Below are 17,693 nucleotides of genomic sequence, written 5' to 3' on the forward strand. Positions count from 1 at the left end.
TATATATATATATATATATATATATATATATATATATATATATATATACATATATGAATTTACTGTAGTTGCTTTCAGACACACCAGAAGAAGGCATCAGATCCCATTATGGGTGGTTGTGAGCCACCATGTAGTTACTGGGATTTGAACTAAGGGCCCAGATCTGGAAGGACAGTCAGTGCTCTTAACCAGCCATCTCTCCAGCCCTCTGTCCAAGTCTTAAGATCATAACACACACTTTGCGACTGTAGCACACCAGAGAGGATGAATCATAACATAAGACTCTCAGGTAACGGTATGTATTCACAAACCTCCACTTATTAGCAGGGCTCTCTGTTTCCTCTGAGAGCAGTTGTCAACCACTCCCACGTCAGAACTACTGGAAGGATGAGTATTGGATTTTTATATGACCAATAGTGACAGACAACGAGTGCTTCCTACCTTGAGCCTGCAGTTTCCTTAGTAATTTTGCATCTGTGTTATCTAGGAATTCTGCACTGCCAACATTGGGAGGGCGACCCTTCCGGCGTTTCATCCTGGATTCCTCTCTTGCTCTGGGTCTATCTGGATTGGGTGGTCTTCCTCTTCGGCCGTCCATTGCCCTGATACGAGGAATGACATCCTCTTCTTTCAAAAGACACCACTGCATTCCCTTTTGTGGAATAAATTACAGAAGTGAGTATTAAAAACAAAACAAAAATGAATATCAACATAATAGAAAATTCTAGTTAAAATCAATTTTTTTTAATTTATAAGGCTGATATGAAATTTAACTTTCAAAAACTAAATTTAGATTAGCAATTTTTCATATTCTACAGTATAACTTATTTAAATCATGTACACCTCAATTAAGTATAGATTGATTTGTATCTATGTTTATAAGCATACAGAGATATAACGTAACAATCACTTCTAAATAGAACTGCCACAGTTGGTAGGTAATTGAAAGTATCATTTGTTGATGACTTCCCTATGGGTTTTTCTCAAAGGTTACTTTCTCCTATATAAGTATTATAGCTAATACATAAAAGCGAAAGTTACAATATTAGTCTATTGTAATTGTTAATGAACTAACAGTTGCCCTTGGATGGTTGCCTTGCATTAAAAAGCGACAAGATGCCAACACCAGGCTCCTGAGGGGAGGCGCATGTCACTTGTGATCTTGCTCCTACCCCCAGGCAAACCGGGATTTGATCAAGATTCAATCACCATAGCTTTAAAGGCGAGACTGGATGGGAAGCTTCTCTTGAAAATACCCATGAAACCCAGCCCATAGGGAGTCAACCAATAATTTGGTCTCATCAACAAATTAATTATGACAAGTTCAATGAATAATATAGGAAAATTAAGTAGACTTTAAAAGGTATATCAATTTATAAGCTTCAAGGCAATCGATTTAAACAGACAAACTTGAGATTGTAAAAACTGAAAATTGTAAAATATACTGATGTTTGAAAGCATCAAGAATAAAACCCCTATTTAAGTGTAAAGACTGAACCTGTTAATTACAAATAGAGTTGGCAAAAGAGTAGAAAATAGAAATTCACAGTACAAGTCCTGGTTTGTTCCAGGCACACTGAAGGCACTGTGCACCTTGATCGTCACAAATCTCTCATGCATCTGGCTGTTTACTGTTCTTCTATTGCAGCTCACAGATCTCAAGCCAGTGAGGTTACAGGTACAGAGAAAGCAAGGAAAAAAAAAAAACTGTGGTTCAATCTAAAACAACCCCAAACTATCACACTGTGACATGGCATGCTTTTGACTTTATATCTGATTTACAAGGACATTCTTATACCTTTTGATATGTAAGTATAAATTACATAAGTTGATGAATAACTGATCACAACATTTAGGACTATATCAAGCCAAACTTGGGACAAAAAAACTAGTGAGTATATTCCACATCTGCTTGCTAAAAGCAGTATCGAACACTTACTCTTTCTTCAGTGATTTGAATGTTAAAAATGTTCCCCTAAAAGATTAAAATAAAGTCAACAGAACTGACAAACCTACTGACTGCATTTCAGACCACATATGACACCAGAAGAAAGCCATCAGCACAGTTAGGTTAGAGCAGGCGGTGCTCACCATCAAGGGAAACTTATTATTAGGTTAGGTTGTCACTTCATAGTTACGACTTTAGGCACCACAGCAACATATATCACACAGATCACAAAATAAATAAATACAAGTGACATTTGTGATGGCATCACAAAGAAAGCATATTAAGGAGTCTTAAACATTGTGTCTTTAAAGTATCTTATTAATAGGAAACTGTTTTAAGACAACATTTAAGGATATTATATGATTACCTCTTCTTATTCAAATATAATTTTTATGAAATTACTTTTAAAGCTACTTGGGAAAATCTGCTTGAGTAAAAAACAGAGAGTATGTTCGTGTCTGGAACTCATGGTTTACATTTTTGCCCTTGGAGTTCAAAAAGCAAATACTTTTTAAGGAGATTGCATACACTGGGTTAGATATATTATCACCCAACTCTTGGGTTTCAGAAAACAAGAAAAGAATAGTTAGGAGATCTCAGGCTTATATCTCAACTTTAATTAATTGAACAGCCAAATAGCTGTGGGTAAGAACATAACTTATAGCTTGGCTCTAGGTAACCGTTTCTATAGGAAAATCAAATTTAACCCTTAATACTTGGCCCATGACTCTTGTGAGTCAGAAGTTATAGTTAAGAAGTTAGCTTACATGAGAGGGTGGCTTTGGTTACCCAGCATTAGCAGACAATGCTCTTTTTTTGTCCCCCATTAATTTTTAAGGTTTAAGAAAAAAGTGTTTCCTAGGAATAATCTTTTGTGATTAAGATTTAAGATACTTATAAAAAGAGATGATATCATGGAGATGGTCAAAGATTATATTTATTATTTTACAATCCCTTTTCTGAGCATTATTAATTTATACTCCATTTCATTTAAGAAGACTGAACAAAATGAATAACATATAAAGGAAATATGCAGTAAGGGACAAACGACAAAAGTGGATTCTTTTTAGAGTCAGACTCTGGAAGTCTGTGTTGTGTGGTACATTGTCAATCACCCAGAATCCTCTCCCTGAAAGGAATGTCACAGCATTTCTAAGTTTTAACAATGTATTACTCATTGACGTGTTTGTGTGTCACACCGGGTTTGTGTGTGTCACACCGGCTCACTTTGTCCACCGTGACCTGGATTTCTAAGTTCCCTTCCCTACTAAGTCATCTTTCCAGTCCAAAAAACAGCATGAAAAAAATGTTAAATGTACATACGGGTATTTTGTCTGATGTATGAGCACCACTCACGGTACCTGCAGAGTCCATAAGAGGATGTCTGGATGCCCTGGAGCTGGAGGTAGAAAATGGTTGTAGCCACCATTTGGGTGCCAGGAATCAGATCCTGGGACTCTGGAAGAGTAACTAGTGATCCTACTGTACTGTGAAACCATCTCTCCAGCCCCACATGAAAACAGCATTAGAACAGCAGCACATTAAAAATATTCCCGAGGCTCAGGCTCTTCAAGTGTGGGTGACTCAGGGCCACATCACTTAGGTGACGTTAACTCCTGTATCATGAAGACTCTAGTGTGGAGCTGTCCCATCCCTCCCTCCAGCAGCTGAGTTTCCAAGGGGACACTTGAGATGCTGGTTGTTTTTAATGGAATGAGGGATTTTTTCCCCCACAGCAGATCTTGCTTGCTTGGCTTGGAAATTATTTTGTAGATCACGCTGGCTTCAAACTCAGCCATCTGTCTCTCCTAGGGTTAGAGGTCTGTACCACCACAGCACACGTGGCATGAATGGGGTCTTTATCATCTTACATCCTTGTCTCTTAGAAGGAAATGAACTGTGGTCTATGGTTGAAATCTAGATTAAGGCACATATTTAGACTTCTTGGTCATTTACCAATTAGATTATTTACCAGACTTATCCTTAAATAACTTTTAGTAAATTTAACAACAGCTTAAAAACAACTTAAAACCAAAACCAAAGCTTCCCTCTGAAAGCGCACTTTTGGAATCTCTTACTTTCTAACGGCTTACATGAGACATTCATAGTCATACCTAAAAGAAAAAGGGTTTTTTTGTTTGTTTGTTTGTTTTTTGTTTTTACTTAACTTATGTTTCTAGATGTTTGCCAGTGCATATATAAGTGTACTGCATGCGTGTCTGATGCTTGCGGAGGCTGAAGAAGGTAAGGACCCCCTGCAAGCTGAGTCATCTGTGGCTCTGAGCTGCCATGGAGAAGCTGGGAACTGAGCCCAGGTCCTGTACAAGGACAGCAAGTGCTCTCGAGGGCTGAGCCGTCGTCTAATTCAGCAGGGGAGGGATGTGAAAGACCTGGGATATGGATTTCCATTTCAGGTGAGGCAATCAAATCGGCATTAGTGCTTTGCTGTGACACGAGATGCTGAGTTGCATGGACTACGCTTCTAAGAAAAGTCATCATAGGACATGAGCAAACCCCCGCTTTTTAAAAGATGTTTCACATCTTATAATTTAATTAAAATGTTAAAATTAGGGCTGGTGAGATGGCTCAGCGGGTAAGAGCACTGACTGCTCTTATGAAGATCCTGAGTTCAAATCCCAGCAACCACATGGTGGCTCACAACCATCCGTAATGAGATCTGACGCCCTCTTCTGATGGGTTTTAAGACAGGCTATAGTGTACTTATTTATAATGATAAATAAATCTTAAAAAATAAATAAAATGCTAAAATTAATGTGAAGCAAAGTTAAGATTCTGTTGGGGTTTCCCATTGCTTTCTACCTCCCAAGCAACACTTAGCTCAATGTAGTTGACATGAAGGGCACTGGGAAGCCTTGGTCTCTCCTAGTTACACAGTCCATTAGTGCTACACTCTATTTTGAGTAGCATTTAAGAGCTATACAAGACCAAAAATAGCCTTCTCTGGGAGAAGAGAGGTGCCGCCCATTAAACCGAACAGAGAAAGGCTCAGCGTTGATTCTGCTGTCCCAGTGATTACATCCATGACTGCTGCGACCACAACTTCAGAGGACTGAATGATTTCTGTGTTTAGTTCAATAAAGAAAGGATGTGAAAAGAAGCGACTTTAAGGTCAGAATGGCCTTCCGTAGCCCCACACGTGCGCTTAGTCACTACAATCCTACCTGGAAAATCGCTGACATAAATCTCCACACTCCCGCCCTGTCCGTGCTGATTGGTCATGTTCCCAGAGTCCATATGTGCCCAGACTAGGTTGTACAGGGGTGGCAGTTAACAGCAGAGCTGGATTAGAACTCTGTTGTTGACTCCCAGTCTTTAGTTCTTCACTTAATTTAAAATAATTATCGTCACTATATAATTGTGCCTAAGGTAAAGCGTTGCCCAAATAATTACAATGGCTTCTTTTACTTTTCGCCAGAAAAGCCCTTTCAGTGTAGCTGCAGCCAGCAGATTGGTATGATATTCACCAGGTAATAATATGTTTCTTTGTAACTTGTATTTTAGTGGACTATTTGGTTTCTCCATCAAAATTAGTTTTTTCTTCAAATTTATACTTTCAACTTTATTTCTACAGCAACAGGCATGTTCACAATTTCCTTTGTAGAAAAAAAATGTCTTTGGGGAAAATTTGGGGGCATTTGTCATAAATGTTTATAAAGTGATTTTAAAAATGACCGTTCTCTGAAAGAAATACATTTTACTTTACTTATGGCATTACACCATTAAATAGAATCCTTCAAAAACAATATCAGAAAGTTTCTGAATCATCACTACTTAGTTTTCTGTCCATCTCTCCTCCCCCATACCCTCCGGGAGCTCTTTACTGTTTTTGTTTGTTTCTTTCTTTCTTAGACTGAATTAGAGTAGACATTCAATGTCCCAGAGCCTCTAAACTTACTCAGGGGATAATATGGAACCTTTTAAAAAGTTATTCTTAGCTACCACAGTTTACACAAATCCTTATCATAGCGCATCACCAGACATTTCAAAGCAACTCTTGTTAACAGCTATCACGCCTCACTGTGAGGCCTTCCTATATTCCTAGAGGTAAATGCGGATAAAAGGAACGACTTCCAAACTTACCAAAACCGAGCCAGCACAAACATTTCTATTACTTTGGTAACCAAAACCAGTGAAATAAAATAAAACTGATGACAAACATAAGGACCGACACGTTTTTATGATGCAACGGAACAGAACTCTGTAAAGACAAATCTACTGGCATCTTTTCTAAGCTTGGCCCAGAGGCCAAACCGCCAGACACTGAGCAGAGGCAGCCGGCTGGCAGGGCCTGGCCTTCAGAGCATCACTGCTTCTTAGAGGAAGACAGCTCCCCTAAAAGGTGGAACTTTATAGAAACTGCTAAGAGCATTTGAAATCTGGCTAGCACAAGGCTAACCACACTTAATGAATAAAATTTTGTCTGGTCTCGTTCCTTTTATAGCCTACTTCTCTTGAATTGAGGGCATCTGTTTTAGTTGATTAAAAGATAACTATTATACTATGGTTCTTCACTTAAATTTCGACACACTGAAAATGGCTCTCACTGCTTATCCTGTAATATACACAATCACTATATTCAACAAATGTTTGCTGTTGTCAAATATGTATATGATTACCAACTTAAGCTTCTGAATACTAAATAAAAATGGTGAACTCTTACAAAATTATATTTTATCACTTCAAACATTACCTTCTAGCAGAAATTACCATGAGCAGTTAAAACCATGATCAATTTTGATATATTTATATTTTCCCACTGTTTTGGATTTTACTGTTATTATTATGCTTTAAGACACAGATCCAATATACAGATCAGGACTGCCTCAAATCTGCAATCTTTCTTCCTTCCTCATTGACTGTAGGGATTATAGGGACACAATGGCATACTAGGCTCCTTTTGGTGTGTGTGTGTGTGTGTGTGTGTATGCAGTTTTTACTCTAAGGTTAGCTATCAAACTTCTATACAATTTCTATAAAGTTACAAATATATACACATACAACTACTATTGTGTAACAAGAGTGCACTTGTGCCAAACAATATCCTCCGAAATGTTAGCTGATCAGATCTCCTTCCTGCGTTGTGCTTGCTGGCTGCTGCTGAGCCCGACCCGTTCAGGAAACCTGGGAATGTGGTGTTGGTCTTGCTGGATGCTGTGCCAGTGCAGACCCTTATCACAAAGGGAATTGATAATCACGCCTCAGATCATCCCTATTGCTGTGTGTGCCACAGTGCCTGCAACTGACCCAAAGTCCAAAAACGTGACCACCACAGCCAAGGAGGAACTCAGCAGGAGGTGAAAGATCAAGTCCTTTGTGACTATTTATAACTATAGGAACATCATGCCTATGAGTTACTCAGTGGTTAGCCCCTGGGGCACAACTGTGGTCAACAGGAATGAGTTCTGAAAGGCAAGGCCAGAGGGCAGCCTTGGTCAGTCTGAGAAATGGCATAAAACAGTTTTGGGTTTACATCTCAGTTTTCATCACTAAAAGAAAACTCTTGACGTCTTAACAAAATGATAACATCTGTTAATTTTCATAGAAAACTCTTACATAATTATATAAGTTTCCAATTAATCCAATGCTTAAACATATAAATAATAACAATATAAAGAGACATATAAGGCTTTGCACCTCTAAGACTGTTGAAAGCATGCACATTTCTAATTAAGTAAAGCATTCTATCGGAGACCTTTAATCACCGCTCTCTCAAAGGGCCTTAAAGATAAATTTCACTTACTAATTTTTTTTATGAACTAAAAAGTGATCTCAGAATTTGTGTTATCTTCCCTGTACACTCTCAGAAAATTTGTTAGCTGAACGTGTTACAGCTTCAGTAACTCATCTAAGTTCTTAACTGGAATTGATTTCAACAAGACACTATGCATTTGGAAGAACACTGATTGTGTTTAATAAAAAGTGAATGGATATCAAAGAACATTCTGCTCTGTGTAATGAGGCTTTATAGATCAAGTCTAATTATTATTGATAAAATAACAAAAATCCTTCATGTATTGAATAACAATTAGCTTTCCTCTCAGAACAAAGATCTATTGAGATAAAAACCATAAAGATGATTTTTGTTATAAATAAAACAAGTAAAGATCTGAAACATGAACCAAAGATCAAAAATAAGAATTTCTAAATGTTCTTGCCTCGCAAAATGTTTGTGCTAACCAATTAAATTACTATGTAGGGAATGTATTAAGACACTGTGGCTCATTAAGTTTAAAAAAAATCTGGTGAAAAACTGAGATGAAATTTAAAAATTAAACTTTAATAATTCAAAATAAGGAACCCCAAAATACACTTATATGCAGAAATTAAAAAAAAAATCAAGATTTTTGGTCTTGTAAACCACTAAGGAGACAATAAAGCTGCACAGGGTATGTGACTCTGGGGACAAGGGAAAGGGTTCTGTATACGCAAGGAGCACGTTTCCAAGTCTTCAGCTCCAGCTTGCGTGCTCCCTCGGACACTGGTCCCTAGGCTGACACAGTCCCTTACTCACACCTGCCACACTGTGGCTATGTGACCTTGGTGGGATTTGCTTCTGAGCAATCTAACGCCCTGCACTGAAGTCTAGGACAAGACGGAAACAACTCCCTTTAAACAGAGAAAATAGTAGTTCCTGGAAAATAAATAAAACAGCGAGTTTCAGGACAGCCAGGACTGCATAGAGAAACCCTGTCTCAAAAATCCGAAACAAAATGAAGCAAAACAAAGGAAAACAAAAAAGGAAAATATTTCTGTGCCTTAAAATAGGTCGAAAGAGGAAGAGCCTCAGTAAGAACAGAAGGGTCCTTTCTACCTCGCTGAGCGCCTGAACGTACCTGCAGCATTCTCTTGTGTATTATCTCAGGTTGGCTTTGCCATCATCTCATGAGGTAGAAATACTATTGTCTGCATATGATACATAAAGAAATTGAATGAAAATGGCTAACAAGAATCTACTACGTTTCACACTCCCTAAATCAGAGACTCTCAATGGGGCTCGTAAATAGTAAGAGAAAGTTAATAAATATTTCCAGGGAAACATAGGGGCAAAGGGACAGTCTGCAAGGAGAGATCACAGAGATGAGGGAGGCTTTCTTGGAAGTTGTTTTTGGAGAGCGAGTATAAGGTTGTACATTTAATGTACAAATGTGCATAATGAATTTAAAGGTAAATTCCTATAAAACATTAGAATTTCTACTCACCAAATAATAAGGATCTCGACTTACCAAATTTAAAAAGAAATGTTAACAATGGCTCACACCACATGGTGCGATCAAATGGACCCAATCCTGTGCACGCGCCATATGGCTTTCAAAACTCTCTTTACAGTGTCTCATGAATCGCCGATTCAAACGGGTTTTCTAAGACTGTTTTACCTTATTGGGGTAAAGCTTCACGGCAACACTACAGATTTCTTATACTTAAAGTACAAAGTTGTTGGTGCAATTAATAAGCAGAAAACGTTACTTAATATGAAAAACATCCACAACATAAAGCTCTGCGTTGCTCACACGGTACACCAAGGTCTTGGTGAGTGACCATCAGGCTGTTGTGTGTCTAACTGTACGAGTGCGTTAAGAAGGTCACTCTCTAGAGCAGAGAGATTTACTTCATTTAGGTTCAGGTACTACTTCTGGTTCAAAGACTTCTTTAAAAGGCGGACTCTGCGGTCTGTCGAAAACCTTTCCTAGTTTTATACTGAAGATAAAATTGCCTTTTGTCATATTCATTACTCCAGCAATTGCTGCTGAGATACTAGAAAAAAAAATCACATTTTTCCGCCTCAGGTCTTAGTAATTACAAGCCAGCTTTGATGTGCAGCTAGCTTTCAAGACATTAGTGTTTTGACAATTTCATGATGAGGCTATGTTTGGGAGAGCAATTTAGGTTAAGCACATCAGACCCATACAAGAGACTACTTTGTAGCGAGGAGCTCCATCCGACAAAGAAGTGCACTTTCTCCCTGCATTAGTCTGCCTCGTCAGAAGCGAGCGCGGAAGGTGGAGAACACTGCTCACCTTTACCATGTCAGGGCACTGCCTCAGCTTCTTCCCACACGGGGCATAATATGCAACTTCTCCTGGAAGGCGCCCACCAAAGTTTCTCACCCTTGTCTCCCTCTGCCAGCTACAAATTAAAAAAAAAAAGGGGGGGGGGGGAAAAGAGCATTATAAGATACTTAATTTAAAGGTATTTACTTTTAAAAGTTGAAAAAAGTACACATGCTATTCAGAAAACATTTTAAAAAATGAAAACAAAAATAGACACGCAATCATATAATCCAAACACATCTATTATTGAATTGAATTACATTTTTTAAGCTAATTCACCAACAAAATTAAAGAGTTATCTTGGAAAAATTCCACTGTCAAGTATTATAGAAGTCACGCTGGAACGAGACATATGAGGAGTGGGAAAAGGCACGTAAACTGTGTAGGAGCAGAAAGCTCCAAGTATGGAGAGCATGCACATGCCTCTCTCTGTATGCACGCTGGCTAAACGGCTACTTGTAACTAGAACCCGTTAAACTAGTCTCCCCTTGACTACCTCTGCCCTTCCAACATCTTTCACTGTCCTTTGCCTTGGCAGCCGATTGATACAATGGCTCCTGCTCTTTGATACTGGACTGGCTGCTGGTTCAGTCACAGGAGCCTCTCTGAACCCTGCATCAACTTCATCACCTTTATCCTGGGTACACTTTCAGTTTTCTTGGAAGTCAACACTTTGCCTCTAATCAATGAATGACTATGTAGAGAGGTGAGAAGGGAAAGTCTAGTCTGGAAACACACAGGACTGGCGGGAAAGCCTTCTGCTGCCTACCCATAGTCCAGAGGGATGCGCAGCTCCTGATCGTCTGCCACTCTTCTTCGTTTGGATGTACCTTTAAGAGAAGTCAGCCAGAACATGAGTGCTCAGTGTACAAGGGACAGCTGCATGATCATTCATAAACTCCATACATGTTCTAATGATAGATTATTCGTACAGTTATGAAAAATGCACTCTCTCTAGTTGTTTTTCAGCTGAGCATACTACATAAGATACGTTTCCCCCTTCTGGCCTATGACAGACACCAGGCTTTCTCTACAGCAGCGCTAACACAGCAGCGCTACCACAGCAGCGCTAACACAGCAGCTTCTCCCCTACTGATAAATAGTAGGAAAGCCGGCAGGGAGGAATGGGACAGCTGCCAGGTTTCAAAATCCCATTCACTGTCTTATTTGGAAGCCTATGGCTTTTCAGATAGCTGCTACAAATGTTAAAGGTTGGCTCAAATAGTTAAAGACAATTTAATTTCTATGTGCATATATATCCATAGACCAAAACAGTACCAGGCCTTTAATTAATTAACTAATTAATTAATTAAAACCGCACAGGAGAGGATTGTGGTTATATGTACATTTTAAAGGCAAAATATAGGCTTCACAAATACCAACATTTATTAAATGAGTAGTACATCATGCTTGATTATTGAAAATAAAAGCAAAGATTAGAAGATGTCAATCAGAGTAAACTGAGCAAAACAGTAGCAAAATAAACTCATGCTTTCTTAGTTATTTAGTGAGAATACAGAGTATCAATATTGGATTGTTAAATGGAACTTTTTAATGAAAATGCCTACAAATTTTAAATAAATCAAAGAGACAAAGAGATCATATGCTATTGACTAAGAATGCCATTCACTCCAAAAAATGATTTAGATTATACAGTGAGCATGTGGGCATTTAGTTGTCCAAGTAATTTCATCTAAAGCACAAAAAAAAAATCAAATTCTAAACTAAAGGATGAACATTAAAAACGTAAGGACTCAAAAATCAAGAGGGATTATTAATTATAATCTTAAAATAGAAATCACGGGGAAAAATCTAAAATATCGGGCAATGGATTAAATCTTCTAAAATACACATTTCTTAGCCAATTTAAAATCTAGATGTTGGTTAAGAGCACTGGCTGCTCTTCCAAAGGACCTGGGTTCAATTCTCAGCACTCACATGACAGCTTAACAACTGTCTGTGACTCTGGTTCCAGGGGCAAAACACTAAAGCCCTTAGAAATAAATAAATAATTTGGGGGCTGGAGAGATGGCTCAGGGGTTAAAATCTAGACACAGTATATGATTACAACGAGACTGTCTCCAGAAACCTGTGCAAATAGCAATCCTTGCTGCAGTCTGACTGTTACGTTACATCGATAAAAATAAACTGTAGATACCAGAGTGTGGAGTTGAAGTGAGTGTGGAAGAAGAAGTGCCAAGAAAAGCAGGAGGCTGGGACTCAGAGCACAGGGCAGCAGGAGCAGAGCCTGGGGGGCTTCCTATGTGGAGGTGAGGTGCTGAGTGCGCTGTGAGACTGGAGGGAGGGCTTTTGGCAGAGGAGCTTGTCTGGGTCAGGTTCACGGCAGGTTTCTCGCCTTCAGTGTCACTATCTGATTCCTCCTGGTCTTTCTCCTCGTCGTCTTCTGAGCCTTCTGAATCTGATTGTGAATTACTATCTGATTCTGGGAAGTAAAGAAGCACTTGCATGTTACAGCTAGGTCAGAACCAATCACAGGCAGGTCGCACCTAGGAGAGTATTTCAGAGCCACCGTTTGTGACCAAAGACTCAAGGAAGCCATTTCCCAAGAGGAAGTGCAAATATTAAAATTACCAACTTACAAGCTATTGGAGTAAAGTGTATGCAGACTACAGTTCCTCAAATCTCTCTCCAAATCATCAGTTTTAACATTTAAATCATAGAAAAGTCCCCACACGGTTGGTACTACTGATACTGCAGTTCTGCTTCAGGTTTTCAGAATTACTTTACTCTCCATGGAGAAACCGCGGGTAACAGAGGGGACCCTGGCAGGCCCCAGCGCTGTGGTAGCTCCTTGCTCAGCCCCTTGTCCTGGAACTACCGTCAACTTTCCACCTGTGATTCTGCGTTAAAAAAAAAATGTTTCCCCCCTAGGGAGTAGTTTTGGTTTTGTGCTTTGCTTTCTTAGCTGTAGTTTTTCAATTCAGGTAAAGACTTCATCAAGTTTTGAGAGATTCACAAACTATGCTCACAGGAATAACTGTGGTAAGACAAGAGACAGGCTGAGGGAGGCAGGTCTGCCCTGGTTGTGAAGTCTGGGAAGTTAATACATATGTTAGTCAGCACATACTCCTCTAGACATATGACATACAAGAGTGGATTAAACACTGGGTAAACATAGGGCTGTACTACAAAGGTGCCCAGCCAGCATCTCGGTGGCACTGTTTGGTCTGGTATATTGCCCGCACTGGGGCTCGATGAAAGCTACTTTTAAAAAGCCCTGATACAGATAGACAGTGCCTTTCGGGATTGTACAATATTAGAATGTTAAATTGTAGAAGGACTGTTTTCCTATTCCCATTAGTTACTAAAAAATTCCTGTCAGAACAGCAACAAATCCATATACAAACATTAATACATACATATTTGTATCATTTCTGTATTTATATTTTAAATTATCTTTCATTTTATGAATTTAAAAGCAATCTCTATTTATAAAAAAACAAACCAAACCACTAGAGAGAGTAGATGAAGTCAAGGCATAAGATGATGACCCTATGTCATTTAATAAATCCTGCAATCAAAAGGGACTTAAGATTTTGGTTTTTTAAATGACCATGGTGCAAAATTTTCCATTTTAAAGATAGGTAGTAATGTTTTAATAGGTAGCAGAAGAAAATAAAGCACACCCAAGAATACCTGGGCAGCACTAGCTGGCCTTGGTAGGGTAATGGAGAAGACATTGCGGGAGGAGATGGGGCATGGTGAGGAGCAAGAAAGGGGCAAGGTATGCTCAAAACACATTGAGTGAAATTCTAAATTAATGCATAATCCACCCACTCACCCCCCCCCCACCTCAGACAGGGCTTCTCTGCCCAGCCCTGGCTGTCCTGGAACTCACTCTGTAGAGCAGGCTGGTCTCCAAATCACAGAGATCCACCTGCCTCTGCCTCTGCCTCCCAAGTGCTGGGATTAAAGGTGTATGCAGCTAACATGGGTCAAAATTATTAGCTGTTGTTGTTATTATTATTATTATTGGTTTCAATCTGCCTGTGTGTTTCCACAGTGCTGGGATTGAGAGAATGAGTCACCACCACCTGGCTTAAAATTAGTTTTGAAAACATAACAATTGCACTGTGTAAGTGGTCATGATGAAATGGAAACTCAGCAACCTGATCAAACTGTTTGATTCATGCACCAGCACTTTACAATTAGTCACTAATGCCAGGGGAACCACAATCTAAGATTTAACTTACAGTTTCAGAAACAATTTTACGTTTTATTGGCTGTAAGAAATCAGTGAGTGGCGGTGAGTCTAAGTGTGAAAATCACGATGTTTTAGAAAACTTTCTGGTACATACACTTAAAAACAAACTTTAAAAGTTAAAGCAGAAAATAACCTGATTGACTGTCATCAGACTCATCATCTTCATCATCCTCTTCATCTTCTTCCTCATCATCTTCCTCCTCATCCTCATTTGAGTCCTCAGAGTCTTTACTACTGGGAACGTCTGAATCTGTCCCTCTAAACTGTTCCACCAAGGCCGCGGCCGCTGCCGCCGGATGGGGGTGATGGTGCGCTTTGAGCGGGGTTGCGTCATTGCTGACCCGCTTTTCCTTCCCACTGCTGTGCAGGATGGGCGAGGCAGAGGGCAGCGCTGGAGTCTGACTGCCAGGGGCTCTCCTCCCACTCGTGCTCAGATTGACAGGTGAGGAGAACGGGGTGCTACTTGAGACATTTTCGTTAATCTTACTCTGCATTTTCGTTTTGGTAGTTAGTGCTAACGGAGCTTCTTGAATGACGCTTTGAATGACTCCATTTGGTTGGTGATTCCCTAAAAGTGCATTTGTCAAAAATGGATTAGGGTGGTTGTTATCTAGTGGTAGTTTTGGATGTGCTGGTGAGCTAGAGGTTGCTTTAGTATTTGACAAAGCTGCAATAACCTTCTTCAGGCTCTTCCCCATCTCCTGTTTCTTTCCTTGTGATGGGAATGTCTGCTTATATTGTTCCTGGTGAAACACAAGTTAAAAACAAAATGAGAAGGCCGGGAGACAGAGACTGAGTCTGTTTGTCAGTATCAGAACACAGCTGTCCAGAGAAACTTACACCGTGACAGGTCCAGGCACAGGGAAAGGAATGTCAGCAACCGCAAGGGGCTATCAGACCTTGCTTAGACATCCCGTGTCCACACTCTCATCTGTTTTAACCACTCAGAACACACATGCCTCTTGACTGTCCCCTCTCCTGACTGCTGTTCTCATATTCACAATAACCTAGTCTGAGGCCCTAAAACTGTCCCCCCCTCCCCTCCAAAAGCTCAAAGCAAAAACACAACACCAGCTAGTCCATTATGGATTCTTTCATGAAATATTGCTCAAATTTAGGACATTGCTGTTAAGCCTTCCTGTCCAACTCCTAGTAAATACCACATATGAATGCAGACTTTGTATTGCATTAGTTTTCTTTGAGTAGCTTCAGGGAGCCCCGTCAACCTCAGTTAGATGCAAATCATTTCATGGCTAGTCACTAGGCAGTTTTCTAGCTGGTCGGGCAGCTGCTTAGACCTGAGTCACGTGGCACCTTCCTCCTCCCACATTTTGCTAAAATCCTTTGTCTACAGAACTGTTTCAGGAGCATGAAACCCTGTCCATTCTTCAGGCAGTTTTCCACATTCCTCTCAGACAGACACATCCCTCATTCCATCCCCGGTGCTCCACCCAGCTGATATTCCATGGTCGACCAGTTGTTTGGTTTCTTTTTTTTCCTTTGTTGAGACAGATTATCATTCATGTAGCTCGGCTAGGCTGGCCTTGAACTCCTGACTGTCCTGCCTCCAACTCTCAAATTCTGGGATTACAGCATGTGTCCCAAACACTTGATTCTATGTATAGTTTACATGTGTTAATGCTTTAAAGAGTTAAGTTTCCATTGTTTGATACATTTCCAAAGCAGAAATTCTCTCTTAATGGTCTTCTAGAAACATTAACTAGAGCCCTGTTCTTGAAACACACCTGAGACGAATAACACTAGATTACAAAATGAATTTTTGAGGAAGAAAAAAAAATGGTCTGTTTATTTCTTGCTTTTTGAGCTAGAATCTTATTCTAGAGTGCAGGTCACTCTGGACACATTATTACCCAAGGTTTCTCCAACTCACTATAATTTTCTTGCTTCAGCCTCAGCTGACATTAGAGACATGAGCCATTATATTCAACTTATTTTTCAAAGCAAAAATTTAAGGTACCTGGGGGCCAACTGGGAACTGGGTACTAGGTTTTCTAACTGAATATTCCCAGCATACACAAGGTGCTGGGTTCAATATCCAGCACGGGAGGAAAACAAATAGAATACAATTTTCTTGGGAAAATTTATAAATAATAAATTCACAAAATTTACTTCTATAGGTAAAAATTAGAAACCAGATATTAAAAATCTGAAATAGTACTTCAGGGGCTAAATTCAGGGGCACAGTGGCTAAGACCACAGGCTGCTCTTCCAGAGGACCTACTTTAATTTCCAGCAAATAGACATCTGGTGGCTCACAGTTGTCCATAATTTAAGTACAGGGGTTCCTTCCCATAAACTCTTCTAGTCTTCCTGGGTACCAGGCACACATGCAGAAAACAGACATACATGCAGAAAAAAATATCCATTCACGTATAATAAGAAAATAATTAAATCTTTAAAAAGGAACTACTTGATAATAAAAAAGCAGATTTTACTGTTATAATTGAGATAATATATAATGATTTAGAATTATTAAAACATATTTTGCTAATTTGTTTTGTTTTTCAAGACAGGGTTTCTCAGTGTTCCCTGGCTGTCCTGTAGCTCTGTCAACCAGGCTGGCCTCAGTATGGAAAACCACCTGCCTCTATCTCCTGAGTACTGGGATTAAAGGTGTGTGCCACCATGGCCTAGCTTGTTTTGTTACTTTCTAAAATAAGAGGCTGGAAAGATAACCCAGTGGTTAAGAGCATTTATTGCTCTTTCAGAAAGCAACAGGTCATTTCCTAGAACCTATATGATGGCTTTTAACCAACCATAACTCCAGTTCGAGGGGATCCGACACCCCCCACCCTGCTTCTAATGCCCTTGGGTATCAAGTACACACACTGTCCATTCTAGCTCAATACAGCCAAAGCAGGCACACAGAGGAAAAATTACATTACTCAAATAATTCTTTGTAAGCAAATGATATTACATTCATACAAAAAACAACCCCCAGGAAAATGTTAATTAGTTAATCATTCAATATGTCCCTTTGGTGTATATACTATGATTCTCAGATAAAATACCTTTTTAAGTCTGTGATACAATTTTCTGACAGAAAACTCCAATGTGTTGTATCTCTTAGAATATAGCTGGCATATAATATCCCTTTTACTAACATGATTTCTTCTAATATTGGGCCACATGATTAAATGAAAGATAATCATATACTGCCCATTCCTATTTTGATTTTCAGCAATTGCTCCTTGCTCTAATTCTAAGGACTCTCACATCATAGGTTTATACCCACGGGTTAACAGGAATAAACAAAGATTATTGCATTTATCCCAAGGCTACTGTCAGTTAACCTTAAGAGTATACATGATGTTAGGAAAGGGTCTAAAAATAGTGTGTACAATCACTGTTTTAGAGCATCAACTACCCGATAGCAAAGGGGAGAGACCGGCTGGGGTGTCATCCCCCACCCAATGCCTCCCCTTCACTG

The 17,693-nt window shown here is 39.4% G+C and overlaps 1 protein-coding gene across 49 annotated transcripts in view; it reads right to left on the bottom strand.

Annotated features, from left to right (window-relative positions):
- Baz2b (bromodomain adjacent to zinc finger domain, 2B) overlaps nt 1-17,693 on the bottom strand; it is a 310,551-nt gene that overhangs the window by 48,283 nt on the left and 244,575 nt on the right. For 43 of the 49 annotated variants that reach the window (XR_001783145.2, XM_017319098.2, XM_017319095.2 and 40 more), the window contains 5 exons: nt 14,376-14,985; nt 12,176-12,460; nt 10,787-10,847; nt 9,985-10,093; nt 442-652 (listed from right to left, as the gene is read on the bottom strand). Coding sequence is in view for 48 of the 49 variants with exons in the window: in XM_017319098.2 (XP_017174587.1) it covers nt 442-652; nt 9,985-10,093; nt 10,787-10,847; nt 12,176-12,460; nt 14,376-14,985 (1,276 nt within the window). In the remaining variant the exon portion in view is untranslated. The remainder of the gene's footprint in view (nt 1-441; nt 653-9,984; nt 10,094-10,786; nt 10,848-12,175; nt 12,461-14,375; nt 14,986-17,693) is intronic. The other 6 variants (XM_030251850.1, XM_017319105.2, XM_017319104.2 and 3 more) reach the window with 1 other exon arrangement.

This window comes from Mus musculus, chromosome 2 (genome assembly GCF_000001635.26).
Source record: "Mus musculus strain C57BL/6J chromosome 2, GRCm38.p6 C57BL/6J".
Lineage (NCBI taxonomy): Eukaryota > Metazoa > Chordata > Mammalia > Rodentia > Muridae > Mus > Mus musculus.